The sequence below is a fragment of the Lithobates pipiens genome, unplaced genomic scaffold, assembly GCF_037356315.1.
Source record: "Lithobates pipiens isolate NorthernLeopardFrog02 unplaced genomic scaffold, aLitPip1_a1.2 Scaffold_18, whole genome shotgun sequence".
Lineage (NCBI taxonomy): Eukaryota > Metazoa > Chordata > Amphibia > Anura > Ranidae > Lithobates > Lithobates pipiens.
In genome coordinates this window covers 328870106-328888958 of record NW_027507758.1, presented here as the reverse complement: position 1 = coordinate 328888958, position 18853 = coordinate 328870106, and the positions used below count along the sequence as shown (strand labels likewise).

The following is an 18853-nucleotide window of genomic DNA, read 5'->3' as shown; positions in this document are numbered from 1 at the left end:
AAGACGAGTTAGCGTTGGGCTGAAGTTCTGCTCTTAATCTTGTCACATTTATGCTTTATTCTTCATTTTGTATGAGGGCCAGTTCACACCACATGCAGTCTAGCGCATTTTTTTTTCTGCATCAAAAACACATGGAAAGTAGGTTATATGGTTTCTGGCATAATTCACACCAGTGTGGTCAGTTCCAGGGCTTCCCAGTTCCAGAAAAAAAGTAGAACATGCTGCATTTTTCCTGCACTGGACTGTAGTGGACTGTAGTCCAGTGAAAAGGGGAAAAAAAAGAAGAAAAGCATCTGGAATGCATCCAGAAACTCGTTAAAAGCTTGCATCCAGAATGGAGTGCATTTACAATAAATAATGCATTACAGTTTAACTAAACCCATTTGATTTTAGTCAATTAAAATGTACTGGAGATTTTAGTCCACTAAAATATGACTAAAACTAAAACAATTCAGATGACTAAAATACGGAAATGGCGTTTTAGTCAAAAGACTATGACTAAAATGAAATCAACAATTGACGTCAAAATGATCACTGGTGATTGATATAGATTAAATTGCACTTTGTGCATTTGATCAGTGTTTGTTTTTGTGGTTCTATTAATTGTGGAATGTAAGATGGGATTTTACAGTGCCTTAAAAACTATTCATAACTTCTTTAAATTTTCCATATTTTGTCATGTTACAACCAAAAACATAAATGTATTTTATTGGGATTTTATGTGATAGACCAACACAAAGTGGCACACCATTTTGAAGTGGAAGGAAAATGATAAATGGTTTTCCAATTTTTCTACAAATAAATATGTGAAAAGTATGGTATGCATTTGTATTCAGCCCTCCTGAGTCAATATTTTGTACAATTACCTTTCACTGCAATTACAGTCGAAAGTCTTTTTTTGAATATGTCTCTACCAGCTTTGCACATCTACAGAGTGACATTTTTGCCCATTCTTCTTTGCCAAATAGCTCAAGCTCTGTCAGATTGGATGGAGAGCGTCTGTGAACAGCAATTTTCGGGTCTTGCTACAGATTCTCAATTGGATTTAGGTCTGGGCTTTGAGTGGACCATTCTAACACATGAATATGCTTTGATCTAAACCATTCCATTGTAACTCTGGTGGTTTTCTTCTAAGATTGCCCTGTATTTGGCTCCATTTATCTTCCCATCAACTCTGACAAGCTTCCCTGGTCCTGCTGAAGAAAAGCATCCCCACAACATGATGATGTTGCCACCACCATGTTTCACGATTTCATGGTGTGTTCAGGGTGATGTGCGGTGTTAGTTTACCACCACACATAGCGTTTTGCTTTTAGGCCAAAAAGTTAAATATTATTCTCATCTGACCAGAGCACCTTCTTCCACATGTTAGCTGTGTCCCTAACATGGCTTGTCACAAACTGCAAACTGGACTTCTTATGGCTTTCTTTTAACCATGCCTTTATTCTTGCCACTCTTCCATAAAAGCCAGATTTGTGGAGTGCATGACTAATGCCGCATACACATGATTTCATTTTCGGACAACAAATGTTCGATGGGAGCTCGTTGTCGGAAATTCTGACCATGTGTAGGCTCCATTGGACATTTTGCGTGGGAATTTTGACAAACAAAATTTGAGATCTGGATCTCAAATTTTCCAACAACTAAATCCGTTGTCGGAAATTCCGATTGTGTGTACACAATTCCGACGCACAAAATCCCATGCATGCTCGGAATCGAGCAGAAGAGCCGCATTAGCTATTGAACTTCAATTTTCTAGGCTTGTCGTATGTCACCGCATTCTTGACGTTTCCGACAAGATTTGCGTGACCGTGTGTATGCAAGACAAGTTTGAGCCAACATCCATCAGGAAAAAAAAATTGAATTTTGTTGTCGGAAGGTGCGATCGTGTGTACGTGGCATAATAGTTGTCCTATGGGCAGATTCTCCCACCTGAGCTGTGGATCTCTGCAGCTCCTCCAGAGTTACCATGGGCCTCTTGGCTGCTTTTCTGATTAATGCTCTGCTTGCCCGGCTTGTCAGTTTAGGTGGACAGCCATGTCTTGGTAGGTTTGCAGTTGTGCCATACCCTTTCCATTTTCAGATGATGGATTGAACAGTGCTCTGTGAGATGTTCAAAGCTTGGGATATTTTTTATTTTTTTTTTATAACCTAATCCTGCTTTAAACCTCTCCACAACTTTATCCCTGAGTTCCTTGACCTTCAAGATGCTGTTTGTTTACTAAGGTTCTCTAACACACCTCAGAGGGCTTCACAGAACAGCAGTATTTATACTGAGATCAAATTACACACGGGTGGACTGTATTTACTAATTATGTGACTTGTTAAGGCAATTGGTTCCACAAGATTTTAGTTAGGGCTATCGGTAAAGGGTGTTGAATACAAATGCACGCCTAACTTTTCAGCTATTTTATTTTTATTTTTTTGAAAAGCATTTATCATTTTCCTTAAACCAGGGCTCGACAAACCCCGGTCGCCAGGTCGCATTTGCGCCTAGATTTCGTGTCCTGGCGACTGGGGCAACGCTGCTGGGGTATCCTGTCTCCATTTGGACCCCGAACTCCGCCGCGCAATTCCATCGGGCCGCGCCGGCCAGTAATTGAGGCCGCGGCTTTGCGGCCTTCTAAAATCTTTCGGTAGTCTGGCGCCATCTTGTGGTGGATGTAGAAATTACACCCTATTCCAATAATGCTAATTCCTAATGGAGTGAAGCTCCCCTGCCTGTTTTTTGCCCAACAGTGAGTGTGGTGGCTGGTAAATGGCTTCTCATTATATTATATATATATTATTAAATTTATTAATTTATTTATTAATTTAATTTTATATATATATATATATATAATTTTTTTTTTTGTAATTTATTTTTTTTTTTTTTGTAAAAAGTAAAAAAAAAAATTTATTTTAATTAAGGAAAAAAAAAAATATTATTTGTAATCCTCCCTGCTTGACCCCTTTCACAAGGGCTGTCTGATCAGGTTCACCTGTCAGTTTTTCAGGCGGACCTGATCGAACCCTTAGCAGGGAAATGGCAGTAAATGAGCGGGAATATGTCGGAAATAATAGTCACATTCTTTTGTTAACCACTTCGTGCCCGCGCTATAGACGAAAGATGTCTACAGCGCGGACACCAATTGCCGGGAGGGCGTCCCTAGACATCCTCCTGTTTACTTCCCCTCTGCACGCCGCCATGGGCTAGCATCGGGGAAGTTCTGTGTTGGCCGTGTCCCTTGGATACAGCCAATCACAGATCATGCTAAATGACCAATCACAGCGGCCATTTAGCACTCGAGCGGTGTGTCCAATGAGAGGTGATCTCATATGTGGGGGGCTGGGGGCTATCTTCCCCTCACTCGTCTCCATGTCAGGCCAGGGACAGGTCCAGATCGCCGTCACGGACCTGGCTCCTAACTTTTTTAGCTGGCTCCTAGATTCCAAGCAAATTTGTCAACCCCTGCCTTAAACTTCACAATTATGTGCCACTTTGTGTTAGTCTCTCACATACATAAAATACATTTATGTTTTTGTTTGTAACATGACAAAATGTGGAAAATTTCAAGGGGTTTGAATACTTTTTCAAGGCACTGTATGTGATAGACCAACACTAAGAGCCGGTTCACACAGGGGCGACTCAGATCCGACTTCAGGTCGCCCCTAGTCGCCTTAAGTCGCGCTAGATGTAAAAATCAATGTAAGTGAATGAGAGCCGTCTTAAGTTAATGCACATTACTGAAGTCGCTCCGACTTCAGAAAAGGTTCCTTTACTACTTCTATCCAACTTGTAGGCGACTGGTACCCATTGATTTCAATGGAGGTCGCCTCTAAGTCCGATCTCCATCTATACGGAGGCGACTCTCACAGAATTATCAGCTCTCAAGAGGGGACTCCACGCCAAATTTATTAAAAAAAATTGTCGTGGGTCCCCCCTCCGAGAGCATACCAGGCCCTTAGGTCTGGTATGGATTTTAAGGGGAACCCCCTACGCCGAACAAACGTCGTGGGGGTCCCCCCCAGATCCATACCATACCCTTATCCGAGCACGGTACCCGGCCGGCCAGGAAAGGGGGTGGGGACGAGCGAGCGCCCCCCCCCCCCCCCCCCGAGCCGTACCAGGCCCCGTGCCCTCAACATGGGGGGGTGCGCGGCCCCCCACCCCAAAGCACCTTGTTGACCCTGGCCGTTGGTTGTTCGAGTCTGCGAGCGGGAGGCTTATTGGAATCCGTGAGCCCCCTTTAATAAGGGGGCCCTCGGATATCGGCCCCCCACCCTATGTGAATGAGTATGGGGTACAATGTACCCCTACCCATTCACCTGTGAAAAAAATGTAAAAAAAACAACACACAAGGGCTAAAATAGTTTATTGCACAGCTCCGGGGGTCTTCTTCCGTCTTCGGGGGTCTTCTCGCCGGACTCCTCCGCTATCTTCTGCTAGCTCTTTTACTAGCGGAGGAGCCCGGCTTTCTTCTTCGCTGCCGCCCTCTTCTTCTGACTTCGGGGGTCTTGTCCCCCTCTTCGGTTCTTCTTGCCAGGCCACCGCGTCTTCTTCTAGCTCTTTTACAAGGGGTGGCCCGGTCTTCTGTCGCCGCTGCCTTTTGTTCTTCTGGAGATGTTGCCTTGTCGCGGTCTCCGGTCACAATGACGGGACACGCGGCGACTTATATAGGGATATCACGGGATGATGTCCCCGCCCATTATGATGTCACAGTCCCAGCATCCTCTGGGACTGTGACATCATATTGAGTGGGGACATCATCTGGTGATGTCCTGTCATTATGACCAGAGACAGCGATGAGGCAACATCTCCAGAAGAACAGAAGGCAGCGGCGACAGAAGACCGGGCCACCACTTGTAAAAGAGCTAGAAGAAGGCACGGTGGCCCTGCAAGAATAACCGAAGAGGGGGACAAGACCCCCGAAGTCGGAAGAAGAGGGCGGCGGCGAAGAAGAAAGCTGGGCTCCTCCGCTAGTAAAAGAGCTAGCAAAAGAGCAGAAGATAGTGGAGGAGTCCAGGGAGAAGACCCCTGAAGACAGAAGAAGATCCCCGGAGCTGTGCAATAAACTATTTTAACCCTTGTGTGTTGTGTTGTTTTTTTTGTTGTACATTTTTTTCACAGGTGAATGGGTAGGGGTACATTGTATCCCATACTCATTCACATAGTATGGGGGGCCGGGATCCGGGGGCCCCCTTATTAAAGGGGGCTCACGGATTCCAATAAGCCCCCTGCCCGCAGACCCCGACAACCAACGGCCAGGGTTGTCGGGAAGAGGCTCTTGTCCACATCCACATGGGGACAAGGTGCTTTGGGGTGGAAAGGCCGCGTGGCCCCCCTCTTCCTGGTACGGCTCAGGAAGGGGGGGGCTCGCTCGTCCCCAACCCCTTTCCTGGCCGGCCGGGTAGCGTGCTCGGATAAGGGTCTGGTATGGATCCGGGGGGGGCACGTCGTTTTTTCGGCGTAGGGGGTTCCCCTTAAAATCCATACCAGACCTAAGGGCCTGGTATGCTCCTGGAGGGGGAACCCACGCGTTTTTGTTTTGTTTTTTTAAATTTGGTATGGAGTTCCCCCTTGAGAGCTCATTCTCTGATTGGCCATGGCAAAAGTCGCCTGGCCTGGGGAGACTTAAAGTCGTGTTGTAAGTCGCCCCAAGTCGTGTTGAAGTTGTGTCCAAGTTGCCTCCAAAAGTCGTGTTGAAAGTCGTGTCGCCCCTGTGTGAACCGGGTCTAAGTGGCACATAATTGTGGAGTGGAAGAAAAATTATAAATGGTTTTAAATTATTTTACAAATAAATATGTGAAAAACGTGGCGTGCATTTGTATTCAGCCCCACTGAGTCAATACTTAGTTACTCTCTAGATGTGCAAAGCTGGCAGGGAAATCCCCAAAAAGACTAGCAGCTGTAATTACAGTGAATGGTGGTTCTACTAACATTTTTGCCCATTCTTCTTTGCAAAATAGCTCAAGGGGTATGAATACTTATTGAATATTGAATAAGGTATTGAATACAATTGAATATGGTATTGAATACAAGGCACTGTATATGGCTACATGCACATGAACATTTAGAGGCTTAAACCAAAGTTGAATAATGCCTTTACTATAGGTGTAGGTTGTTTATGTATCTCCTGACTGAAAACCTCCCAGAGATCGCATCATCCCATCCTGTCTTGTGACTAGGACATTGTTATGAGCCTCCTAGCTTTTACTATTCACTGCCACCATCACAGGAGCGAGCTCTTTCTTTGATTCAAACCTCCTCACGTGCGATTTCCCTGATGTAGTAGCTCTGCATTTGAGAGCTCGCTCCTGTGATAGTGGAGGTAAACAGTGAGGCATCAGGCCTCAGGAGCTACATAAATAGCCTACACTTATAGCAAAGGCATTATTCAACTTCAGTCAAAGCTGCACAGTTTGTTTTTATCTACAGGCACCCTTTATCTCCATAGGCAGTTTTTTTGTAAAGATGTATTTCTTTAAAAATATTTCTAGTATAAAATTCAGAATTTTTTTACGTGCCTAAGCAGCCGCTGGTGCTTGCGTATGCAGCAGTATTTGGGTTAACCCAGTGCTTGTTCACAACGGAATGATGTGCTGATACCAAATGCTCAGAAAAAGTACAAGATCTTCTTTGGGTCATGATCACACATTTTTGGCCTGGATAGACTTCAATTGGAGTGCATTAAAACTACATGAAATGTGCATTTTATTTTTATTTCACACTTAATCATCTCCTCAGTAACCTAACCTAGTTGCTAGCTTTCCATGGGCTAAAACAAAAATGTTCAAGCCTGAAAATTAGTTTAGAAAAGAGAAAAGCAGAAAAAATAAAAACAAATACATGCCGGAAGACACCAACGCTGATGATTGTAGTCCTATTGCCCACACTTCCTGATTGTGTGTAAATGTGTTCCAAGCATTAAGATATACCCTGTCTAAACTACCCTAAATATTCTTTAACAAAGAACCCTCATAATGAGATTTTATCGGCAACAAAAAGGGTAAGTTATAGCATTTTGGGCCATAATGTATAAAAATATTCAATGTTTATTGGTACAAATGATAAAAACATCCAGGAAAGTGTACTGGCTTTTTTAGCATATGTGTATACCATAGAAATGTAGTACAATATTCCCACAGCAAATAAAAACCAATAGCATAGTTACTTAGTCGGTAAGGCTGAAAAAAAGACAATAGTCCATCCAGTTCAAACTGTAGGTGCATGTGTATCCATATCCTCTATGTTGTGTCTTTTTAAGATATACATCTTTGAGTCATTTAAAGATATCCATACTCTCTGCATCCACCACCAATTGTGGAAGAGAGTTCCACATCCCTATTGCCCTAACAGTGAAGAACCCCCTATGCAGTTTGAGTTTAAACCGCTTCTCCTCCAGTCTTATTTTGTGGCTTTTTACACTCCCTAGGACTAAATAATTTATTTCCTATGCTGGGATCCCCATTGAGATATTTGTAAATCGCTATCATGATTACTGCTTACTTCCTCATAGAATGTTAGCAGATTGGTCTGGCAGGAACGTCCTCCCATAAACCCATGCTGATTACCACTAATGTTATTCTTCTTCTCAGTAAACTTTGGATATAATCCTCCAATAATTTACGCACTATTGATGCCAGGCTGACTGGCCTATAATTCCCAGGAATATGTCTCTGCCCTTGTATTAAAAAATGATTGCTCTCACTCTACTGATTATGGCAATACCTCACATGTGTGATTTGAACACTATTTTCATATGCGGGAGCTACTCACGTATGCGTTCGCTTCTGCACACGAGCTCGGCGGGACAAGGCACGTTTACATTTTTTTTTTTTTTCTGATTTAGTTTTTATTCTTACACTGTTTAAAAAAAAAAAAAAAAAAAAAAAACAACAATTGTGTCAATTTTATTCCTATTACAAGGAATGCAAAAATCCCTTGTAATAGAAAAAAAGCATGAAAGGACCTCTTAAACTCAAAAAGACCTCAGATCTCATATTTACACTAAAATGCAATAAAAAATATTATCATAAAAAAAAAAAAGACAAAAAATGGCCCTTTAAGAGCTATGGGCGGAGGTGTCATTTTGACGTCCCTTCTGCCCTGCAATGTCATGGAGACGGGGGCCATCTTCCCCTCACTCGTCTCCATGCACAGCCCTTAGAAGGATCCAACCGCCTCCGCTGCTGCCGACAGCTCCAGTAAGCGGCGGAGGGCACCGGATTGCGGTGTGGGGCCCCCTCTCCCACCGCCAATAAAAGTGATCGTACATCGAATCTGCTGCAGAGACCACTTTTATCTTGTACCAGGCCACAGGCCGAACACGCCAATACCAGGGTTATGACAGCTAACTGATGCCTCAAAGTGAGGACGTACATCAGCATCTGGCGGTCCGGAAGTGGTTAAGTCTTTCGTTGACTCCGACCTCTGTTAGCCACATGGGTATGTCACGTGTTGTGTCACTAACACTGCAGTCACTGTTTGTAAACCCCTTTCTTTACTGTGTAAAACCTGTGAAGAAGAAGGCATTTAGTACAATTGCCTTCTTTGTGTCATCTGTAACCATCCTTCCATCCTGCTCTTTTAAGTGTGCAATGTGCGCCGATTTTGTCTTTTTACTGTTAATATATCTAAAAAAAAAAAAAAAGTTTGGGTTATTTTTACTTTCTTCCACTATGTGTTTCGTAATCTTTTTTTTTTTAGCCTCTGATTGCGATTTTACATTTGTTATTGCACTCCAAATGTGATTTATTTTCCTTCTTCAGGGCTGTATCATTAGAAACAGCTTAACACTTGTATTCATTACATCATATTGTATAATACACGTTACACCAAGTAAAAGCTACTTCTATATCACCTAGCCACAATTGGCGTAAGGTAAAATCCAAAGTAATAAGTCTCACCCTCCAGAAATACCACCAGGGGTCGGCAGAGCAAAGCCATACCTCTGTGAGAAACTGGGGTCAGCCAGGCATATGTGTAGCACAGAAACAATAAAAAAAAAATCACCAATATGCAATGTAATGTAATGTTTTGAGGGATATGGTAAGAATAAAATTAAAAGATGTGTATAAAGAAAGTGCCTCACAATTCCCTAGGGAATATATATTGTATTGTCCGATCTTTAATGGGCTGCCGGCAGTAGTCCATGCAAGCCACTAATAGGCGGGGAGTCGCACAGCAAGGGGGCCGCGATTGCCTGTGTAGCCAGTACCAGCTAAGGGGAAAGCTCACCGCCACTGATTGGCTGGCGGCACCCCTCCACTCTTCTCCAATCTACACTGCCCATGGCTTTATAAACCTGGGGGTTTGGCGGGCTATGCACTTACTGCAAATTACTCCAGATGAATGCTGGCCTATATTTTTTTAGAATCGGGCAGGTCTGCAATGCTGACTTGTTTAGTCAAACCTGTGGGACGCTCTGCATTAGCCCTATGGCACTCCTGGCTATCCGGTTGTGTCTTTTCTTTTACGCGATTGGGATACTCATTGCAGAGCATCTGATTATTCATATTTTTAGCAGTGCTTTTATGCACTATTGCCGGGCAGCCCATTAAAGATTGGACTATATATATATATATATATATATATATATATATATATATATATATATATATATATATAATATAGAGAGAGAGAGAGAGAGTGTCCCTTTCTTTATATACATCTTAACCTTTTATACTTTTTATTTTTAACCTACATTCCTACGGTATAAGCATATGCTAAAATAGCTGGTACACTTTCTTGAATGGTGTTTGTTTTTTTGTTTTTAGTTTTTTTTGACCAATTTTTATGTGTGTGTATTTTTATAAATTATGGTCTAAAATGCTATAGCCCCATTAAGTCCCATTATGAGGCGTGAGATTGGGGTGATTCAGTCGCAGTGCCCTGCTGCATGGCTCACCTCCAGCCAAAAGATAGGAGCTGACTTAACTCCTGGAACCGAGACCTGCTGTCTCCTGGCTTGTGGCTGGGACCTCTGTCTCTTCTGGCTGGGCCCTCTGACCCCTGATGAGACCTTCAGTCTCCCACACGGGGAGTGGTCTCCAAACTGGGAGCGGTCTCATAAATCGGAGCCCTGAGCAATGCTTCAACTTGGATAAAGGGTATCATTGGAATGAAGGTTCACTTTAAACACTTCTTTCTCAGTGATGGTTTTATGTGAAATGTTGCAGAACTGCATATGCCTAGATATGTTGTCAGGGGACTGGTGTATTTTAACCCACATCAAAATGTTATTTAAATCAGACAGGTTTTAATATATTTCATATATACATGTAGGATTTTTATAGATCTGTTTACTTGGCTTTTGGCTTTTTATTATGTCTAGCACCCGTTCAGACTCCCACAGGTTTAATTTTCCACAGCCTGCCCTTTATTTGGAACAATGCAAAGTCATCAGTTCTATCGATCAGCTTCTTCCCATGGGCGAACCTGTACTCTACATCATTAAAATAACTCTAGTCAGGTTTTCAGCCTAATATAGCATAAGAATTTTTATTTTTTATTTTTTATGAAAAGATGCCAGATCAGGAGGTGAATGAGTTATTGTAACATTGTAAGAGGGGAGAGACAAGCCGAGCATAAACCTCTTCAATGAATTCAAATAGTTTCTATAACTTTACTGTTGCATACTGCATACATGCAGACATGCTTTAGATAGCTATACATAATACCTTGACTTGTGCTGTGCTAATCAGCCATTTCTTATTCACCACAGTGCTTGGAGAAATTGGGAATTATTTACTGAAGGATATGGTGTTCACTTAGCAAAGGCAATTTTTTCACTTTGCAAAGTAGATTTTCACTAAACTTAAAGCCTTCCTGACTTCAATCATCTAATCGTATGTGAACAAAAATCTGTTTGGCTGTTTTTGACAAGTGTGTGTGTGTGTTTTTTTTTTTGTTTGTTTGTTTTTTGTTTTTGATTGAAAGTGTTTGTAAAGTAGAATGTGTTTTTTTTTTTTCTTAAAATAACACACATCCTAGTTGCCTACTCTGTGCAATAATTTTTTAGAGAGCTGCCCTGATCCCCCTCTTCTGCACCAACCCCCCATAGCAAACCACTTGCTAGGAGGGCACTCATGCGCGCTTGATCCTGAGCCACGCTCTGTGTGTCCGTTGACACAAACAGCGCAGCACAGCCCTGTTTCCTTCTAGCAGGCCGTGATTGACAATAGCAGGAGCCAATGGCTCCCGTTGCTGCCTCCAAGGACAGTGCGTAGGGAGAAAGAGAGGAGAGAGCCGATTGCTCTTGAGCTCAGCCCTGGATCGAGATGGGGCTCAGGTAAGTATAAGGCTGGATTCACACTTCAGTGATGCGGGAACGCTGCGAATCCGCTGCGGGTTCCCACATCGCATGCCTCCCGGTGGCAGTTCACACTGCCCTATGCAAACTGCTGGGAGTGTCAGTGAAACGTTAATGACACCCCCAGATCAGTTCGCATATCGCAGTGCGATCTGCAAACTCGGACAGGAATCGGATCGCATGGTGTGAACAAAAGGGTCCTGTGCGAGTTTCAGCCGGATGCGATGCGAATTCAGCCATACTATCTGTATGGCTGAACTCTCATCGCACAGGGATCGGATGTGATTTGCACTGCAGTGCGGTGCGAATCACATCTGATCTGGTCTCCGCAGCAGCGTGAACCCAGCCATAAGGGAGCTGGGAGTGGAGATGAACACAGAAGGTTTTTTTTAATTTTTTTAACCATAATGCAGAGAATGCATTACGGTAAGAAAACTTCTGCATTTAGAACCACTTTAGTTATTGTAAACCCTTACATACAGTGGGTATAAAAAGATACTTTTAAAATAATCACGTTTTGTTGCTTTGCAGCCTGAAATAAAGACAGTTTTATACAGCTGTATTTACTAGTGCAACTTATAACATCTAAGTGAGAGATAGGACACCACCATGCTAAGAAAAATAAAAAACAGAATCACTGAGTTGGAAAAAAAGGATCAATTTTCCTTCCATTCACAGCTTTTGGTTGGTCCTGACCACTGCAAATCAGGACATCCAAAAAGAGCTGCAGTTTTGTAGTTGCTCTGACCCAATTTGGCCCTTGTCAAAATCGCTCAAATCCTTAAGTTTTTTTCTTCTTTCAAGACATCTGCTTCATGGACAACATGTTCAGTTGCTGCCTAATATATCCAACCTACTTTCAGATGCCATTATAACAAGATAAACAATGTATTTCACTCTACTGCCCTGTACCCGGTACACACGGTCGGACATTCCGACGACAAAATCCATCAGATTTTTTTTCGACTGATTTTTGCCCACGCTTGTCTTGCATACACACAATCACACAAATTTGTCTGAAAATCCGATCGTTTAGAACGCGGTGACGTAAAACATGTACGACGGGACTATAAAGGGGGCAGTAGCCAATAGCTTTTGTCTCGTAATTTATTCTGAGCATGCGTGGCACTTTGACGTCGGAATTGTCTACACACAGTCGGCATTTAGACGATCGGGTTTTTTTGTCGGAAATTTTTAGATCCTGCTCTCAAACTTTGTGTGTCGAAAAAAAGTCAGATGAAGCCCACACGTGAGCGGATTTTCCAACAACAAGATCCGATCGCACATTTTCCATAGTCCGACCATGTGTACAGGGCATACCTGTCAGTGGTCATAATGTTATGGCGTGTGTGTGTGTGTGTGTGTGTATGTGTGTATATATATGTATATGTATATGTATGTATGTATATATATATGTATATATATATGTATATATATATATATATATATATATATATATATATATATATATATATTATTATATGATATATTGTGTGTGCATGTTACTAATGTATTAGAAGACCCTGGCAGGCTTTGACAAATGAAAACAACATAACTGACAAGCTAGGCAATTACAATAACCAAGGGAGAACTTTAGGTAGTAATCAAATGTGACCTTACAAAAACTGACACGCTGTTATTTTTTTCTAGGTGTTACAGAACAATGCGAAATATCAAGTAGTCCCTAGAAAGTTAACCATAGGGAAACGACTGGCACAATGTCTTCATCCAGCATTGCCAGGTGGAGTTCACAGGAAAGCGCTGGAAACGTACGAAATCATTTTCAAAATTATTGGACCAAAGCGCCTCGCCAAAGATCTCTTTCTGTACAGGTAAGTAAAAGAGCTAAACCTATGACCTTTAATTTACTTCTATAAAACAAGTATATGGTTTCACCTTTTAATGTTCTGCTCCACCGTTTGGTAGCGCACATTTTGAGTCGTGCTAGCTCATTGAAAAATGTGGACTTTAAAGGCTTATGTACCTTTTTGGAGTATTTTAATACATATTTTTCTAGGCATTGTCCTTAATTTTCTCTTCTTTTATTGTATTTATTTTTAGCGCTGGCCTTTTCCCTCTGCTTACAAATGCTGCAATGTCTGTGAAACCAGTATTACTTAGTTTGTATGAGATGTACTATCTACCTCTGGGCAAGACCTTAAAGCCAGGCCTACAAGGACTGCTCACTGGTATTCTGCCTGGCTTGGAAGAGGGCTCTGAATACTACGACAGGTAAGTGATTACAGAAAGAGCCCACTACCTTTTTTGTGTGTTCTAATTGGTTTAAAGCAGGGGTCTCAAACTGGCCCTCCAGCTGTTGCAAAACTACAAGTCCCATCATGCCTCTGCCTGTGGGAGTCAGGCTTGTAACTGCCAGCCTTGCAATGCCTCATGGGACTTGTAGTTTCGCATCAGTTTGAGACCCCTGGTTTAAAGTGATACTTTTAAACACACAGTGTTTAGTTTACATTGTCCCTTCTCTTTCTGTATGTGGATGATGGCACTGTAATAAAAAAAAAAAAACATAGTACCTTTTCCTAATTAATATGCAGCTGCCACATGACCTAGATAATTTCCAGCCTGTCTGCAGGAAAACATAAGCAGGAGGAGCCTCTAGTCATCTGCCGCTGCTCACATAAATTAAAATAAAATAAAAAATACTTTGGAGTACAGAGTAAAAATATATAATTAATATCAAAACTGTTTCAAATTCTCATACAAATATATATTTGAAATCAAATATTTATTATTTGTTGCAATAGCACGGTGTGCGCGAATTTCTGCCAGTCACAGGCTGTGTCATTCACCTCCAGCCTGTGTCTTACAATAAGAGGGAGGTGAAGCCTCAATTAATCTACATGTAATATCCACCCCCATTGTGTTTAGCTGAGAGGGAGTGGTTTGTCGTTTACCACTGTATGGGCTGCTTCGATGTGATGTGATGGGGGGGGGGGAAGGCTCAGCATAGAAACTCACTGAAAACCGAGCATGTGCAAGGTTGCCACCACAGCCGCAAAATCTCTAGCTGAATTGGGGACATGGACAGGAGTTGGAAATAGCAGCAGGATCAACCAGTTTTTATTTTTGCAGAATATAGAAAACGAATCTCATAGTGACTTGAGTGAATATTAACATCATGTAATACACCATTTGTTGATAGTTTTTATGATGTGGTTTAGTGACACTTTAACTTTTTATAGGTAAAAATTCAGGTTTATCTGTAGTTGGATCCAGACATTTTTGTAGCTACGTTATACATTACTGACATTTTAAACCTAATGGTAAAATCACGACTTTCATGTATTTGGATCACCAGACTTTACTGGAGCAGCTGCCATATTGGTAAATGCAAACCTAGGGAGGCGATGCTTATGTCAGTCAGTAAAGTTGAGGAGCTGTAGCGAGCTGGAAACAAGAATGTCCCTAGTAATTTAAATACATAAAATCAAGATAAGAGTAGATAAAGGAAAAGATTACTCTGCATACAAGCATAGAGTATCTCTTTTTCTTATATATCTGTGTATATATCATTTTAGATTTTTTGAGTAACGTACACGTTCCTCTTTCAGAACAAACACCCTCTTGGAGAAAGTGGCCTCAGCCGTGGAGCAGTCTGCTTTCTACAGTGCCCTGTGGGGCAGTCTCCTCACCAGCCCTGCCGTGCGCCTTCCTGGCATCACCTATGTCTTATCACACTTGAATCGGAAACTGTCAATGGAAGACCAGCTGTACATCATAGGAAGCGACATTGAATTAATGGTACTGTTATATTAAAAAATTCCATTGCCTTTTTTTTTTTTTTTTTTTAGTGGGTGATGGTGTTACTCTCCTGGTCAGTTAACAGTACTTGGGCCCAACATTTGACTTTTAGACGCAAGCACAGTCACATGATTCTCCATTCACAGAAGTTTTGAGCATGGTGGATAGCTGCCAAGGTGACAGTGCCTCATATACCTCACTTAACACCCACATACTTTTGTTGTCTTGTGTTCGAAAAATGACTACAATAAATGGATATATTAAAGTACACCTGTTAGAAAATAATTGCTTACCTCTCCTTTTGAGACTGCTAGTTCCTTAGCTGTCATGCTATTCTCATTGATCCAGTTGCTTTTGTGTTACTGACCCAGAATAAGCAAAGAAAAGAGGAATATTGACACCTTTACAACATGTTTATTCTGGGTCTGTGATTCAGAATTATTGAACACCGACAAAACCAAGCAAGCCACATTTTCAGAAGAAGGCAAGCAATGTCATTTATCAAAGTGGTTCAATTCCTCGAATTAAGCTTTAATGTAGAACTAAACTCAAAAAGTGACTATTTGTTATGTTATAGAGAAAATTCTGAAAAGTTATTTTGCCTAAGCAGTTCCATGACAAAATGTACCTTTTTGCTGTATGACTGCTGTGCTTCCTTGACTGCTAGTGTCAGTAGATTTGGCGTGAGATTTCTTGATGTCACTATTGTGCCGCTCACTGTTCTCCTTGCTGGAATCTCTGACATGAGGAAGTAAAGCCCTACCCTAACCATGGACCCCTCCACACAGAGATTAGGTGCAGAATTAAGCCATGTGAAAGTAATTGCTGACTTTTAATATTAGCGCATCCAGCTGTGTCCTCATCTGAATTGGCTCTCAGGTGCTGGCGCCACCATCTCAGCTAAGGGAAGCCTGCAGTTGAATCCTTGCAGCTTCACAGCTGGTTTCTTACTGTGCCTGTGTGAATCGTGCTGTGCTCTGTGAATGGGCCGGCGGCAGGGATAGGAGGGGGCTGAACCTCTGGCTTACTTTACTGCATCAAACTCAGCCGGAAGTGAGAGCGTGTACCTGTCAAAACCAGGTACCCACTCCCCCCCCCCCCAAAAGTTTTCAAATGTGGCAGCGGAGAGGGAGAGGAAGCAGACAAGCAGAGTGTTCCCTTTTGGGTGGAGCTTTGCTTTAATTCAGTAATGAGGAAAAGCTTAACTGCAGGGAGATAATGGACAATACTGGAGATCTTTGCCCACTGCCCACCTATGCTTTGGAATGATAATTTTAAAGTAGCAATAATGTTGCTTTGTTTTTGTGATTTGCACTTCTGAACAGAGTTTACTGACTGTTTATATGCTCAGTTTTTGACTGCAACCGTTACAACATGAAAAACAGCAGGGTAAGCAGAAGGAGAGGGACTGGGCATGCTACATACAGTGGATATTAAAAGTCTGCACACCCTATTAAAATCTCTGGTTTCTGTGATGTAAAAAAAATGAGACCAAGATAAATAATTTCAGTACTTCTTCCACCTTTAATGTGACTTATAAACTGTACAACTCAATTGATAAACTAGCTTATATCTTTTAGGGGAGGGAAGTGGAGTAAAAATAAAAAACATAAGAAATCACATTGAAACTCATGTTAAATTGGAGTCACTACACACCTGCCATCGTTTAAAGTGCCTCTGAATAACCCCAAATAAAGTTCAGCTGTTCTAGTAGGTCTTTCCTGACATTTTTAGTCACATCCTACAGCAAAAACCCATGGTCTGCAGAGGGCTTCCAAAGCATCAGATGGATCTCATTGTAAAAAGGTATCAGTCAGGAGAAGGGTACAAAAGAATTTCCAAGGCATTAGACATACCATGGAACACAGTGAAGACAGTTATCATCAAGTGGAGAAAATCTGGCACAACAGCGACATTACCAAGAACTGGACTACCCTCCAAAATGTATGAGAAGAAAACTGGTCAGGGAGGCTGCCAAGAGGCCTACAGCAACATTAAAGGAGATCCAGGAATATCTGGCAAGTACTGGATGTGTGGGATATGTGACAACAATCTCTCGTATTCTTCATATGTCTGGTCTATGGGATAGAGTGGCAAGATGGAAGACTTTTCTTACCAAGAAAAATATCCAAGCCAGGCTACATTTTGCAAAAATGCATCTGAAGTCTCCCAAAAGCAAGTGGGGAAAATGTGTTCTGGTCAGATAAAACCAAGGTTGACCTTTTTGCCTATAATTCGAAAAGATATGTTTGGTGCAGAAACAACACTGCACATCACCAAAAGAACACCATACCCACAGTGAAGCATGGTGGTGGCAGCATCATACTTTGGGGCTGTTTTTTTTTGCTGGAACAGGGGCCATAGTCAAGGTAGAGGGAATTATGAACTGTTTCAAATACCAGTCAATATTGGCACAAAACCTTCAGGCTTCTGCTGGAAAGCTGAACATGAAAAGGAACTTCATCTTTCAGCATGACAACGACCCAAAGCATACATCCAAATCAACAAAAGAATGTCATCACTAGAAAAAGACTAACGTTTTGGAATGGCCCAGCCAAAGCCCAGACCTGAATCCGATTGAAAATCTGTGGGGTGATCTGAAGAGGGCTGTGCACAGGAGATGCCCTTGCAATCTGACAGATTTGGAGTGTTTTTGCAGAGAAGAGTGGGAAAATATTGCTGATAGACTCATACCCAAAAAGACTGAGTGCTGTAATAAAATCAAAGGATGCTTCAACAAAGTATTAGTTTAAGGGTGTGCACATTTATGCAACCATATTATTATTATTTTTTTATTTTTTTTATTTCCCTCCACCTAAAAGATTGTGGTTTGTTTTTCAACTGAGTTGTACAGTTTATAGGTCACATTTTAAACGTGAAAAAAGTTCTGAAATTATTTGTCTAATTTTTTTACATGACAGAAACCTGACATATTAACAGGGGTGTGTAGACTTTTTATATCCACTGTATGTTTGGTGTATTTTGATAAAGTTTATTTGCTTGTACGTAGCATGCCTAATGTCTGCAAATGGTCACATAGTAAAGGTTAGAAACTCATTTTTTTCTATTGCAGTCTGTACTGCCATTGGGGGAGCTTTCTTTTATGCATTCTTTATAGAATGTTTTTACAATTACAATAAGCATAAAAACATAGAAATACACAAGATATATAGACCTAACCATTTATGTATAAATTTAGAAAGCGTACAACCAGGATACCACCATAAATCTAGGTTTGGAATATTCAACATAGGTACAACATAAACCTATCTTGGGCCAAAAGCATAGCCCGATAGACTCCAAGAAAGTAGATAGTTCCTTAATCAATTGCCCATCATAAAATCCAATGCAATGTGGAAGGATATACGGGATGGACGATTAAAAGAAATGTGAGCCTAAAATAGAAGAAAAGGGAACAAGAAGGAGAAAAAAAAGGGAGGAGGGAGGAAAAAGGGGCAAGAGGGAAAAGAGAGGGTGGGGGGAAAGGAAGGGGGCAGGTGAGGCAGCACAACCAGCGGGAGGAGGAGCAAAAGTGCACTTATCTTCTAAAGAAATTATGCCGACAGACAAATGGGGTTCAAGACCATTGAGGGTCAATGATGTAAGGAAAGTGTAGAAGTGCAGAAGATTATCCCCTGGAATCTTTTTGAATTAATCCGTACAGGAAACCACGTTTTTGTAAACCTTTCAGTTGTATCTTTTAGCGCGCTAGTCAGACCTTCCATTTCCTTAATGTCCTCCACTTTAAAAAAAACAGTGCTGTAGGGTATGGTGCACCAACTTTCATGAAGGCAAAATAC

The 18853-nt window shown here is 41.7% G+C and overlaps 1 protein-coding gene across 4 annotated transcripts in view; it reads left to right on the top strand.

Moving 5' to 3' along the window:
* Positions 1-18853, top strand: part of DOP1A (DOP1 leucine zipper like protein A) — a 133367-nt gene that overhangs the window by 22320 nt on the left and 92194 nt on the right. For 3 of the 4 annotated variants that reach the window (XM_077487325.1, XM_077487326.1, XM_077487324.1), the window contains exons 3-5: positions 12945-13126; positions 13356-13526; positions 14864-15053. In XM_077487325.1, coding sequence (XP_077343451.1) covers positions 12945-13126; positions 13356-13526; positions 14864-15053 — 543 coding nt within the window. Of the gene's footprint in view, positions 1-12944; positions 13127-13355; positions 13527-14863; positions 15054-15085; positions 15230-18853 lie in introns of those variants that run through there. The other variant, XM_077487327.1, reaches the window with a different exon arrangement.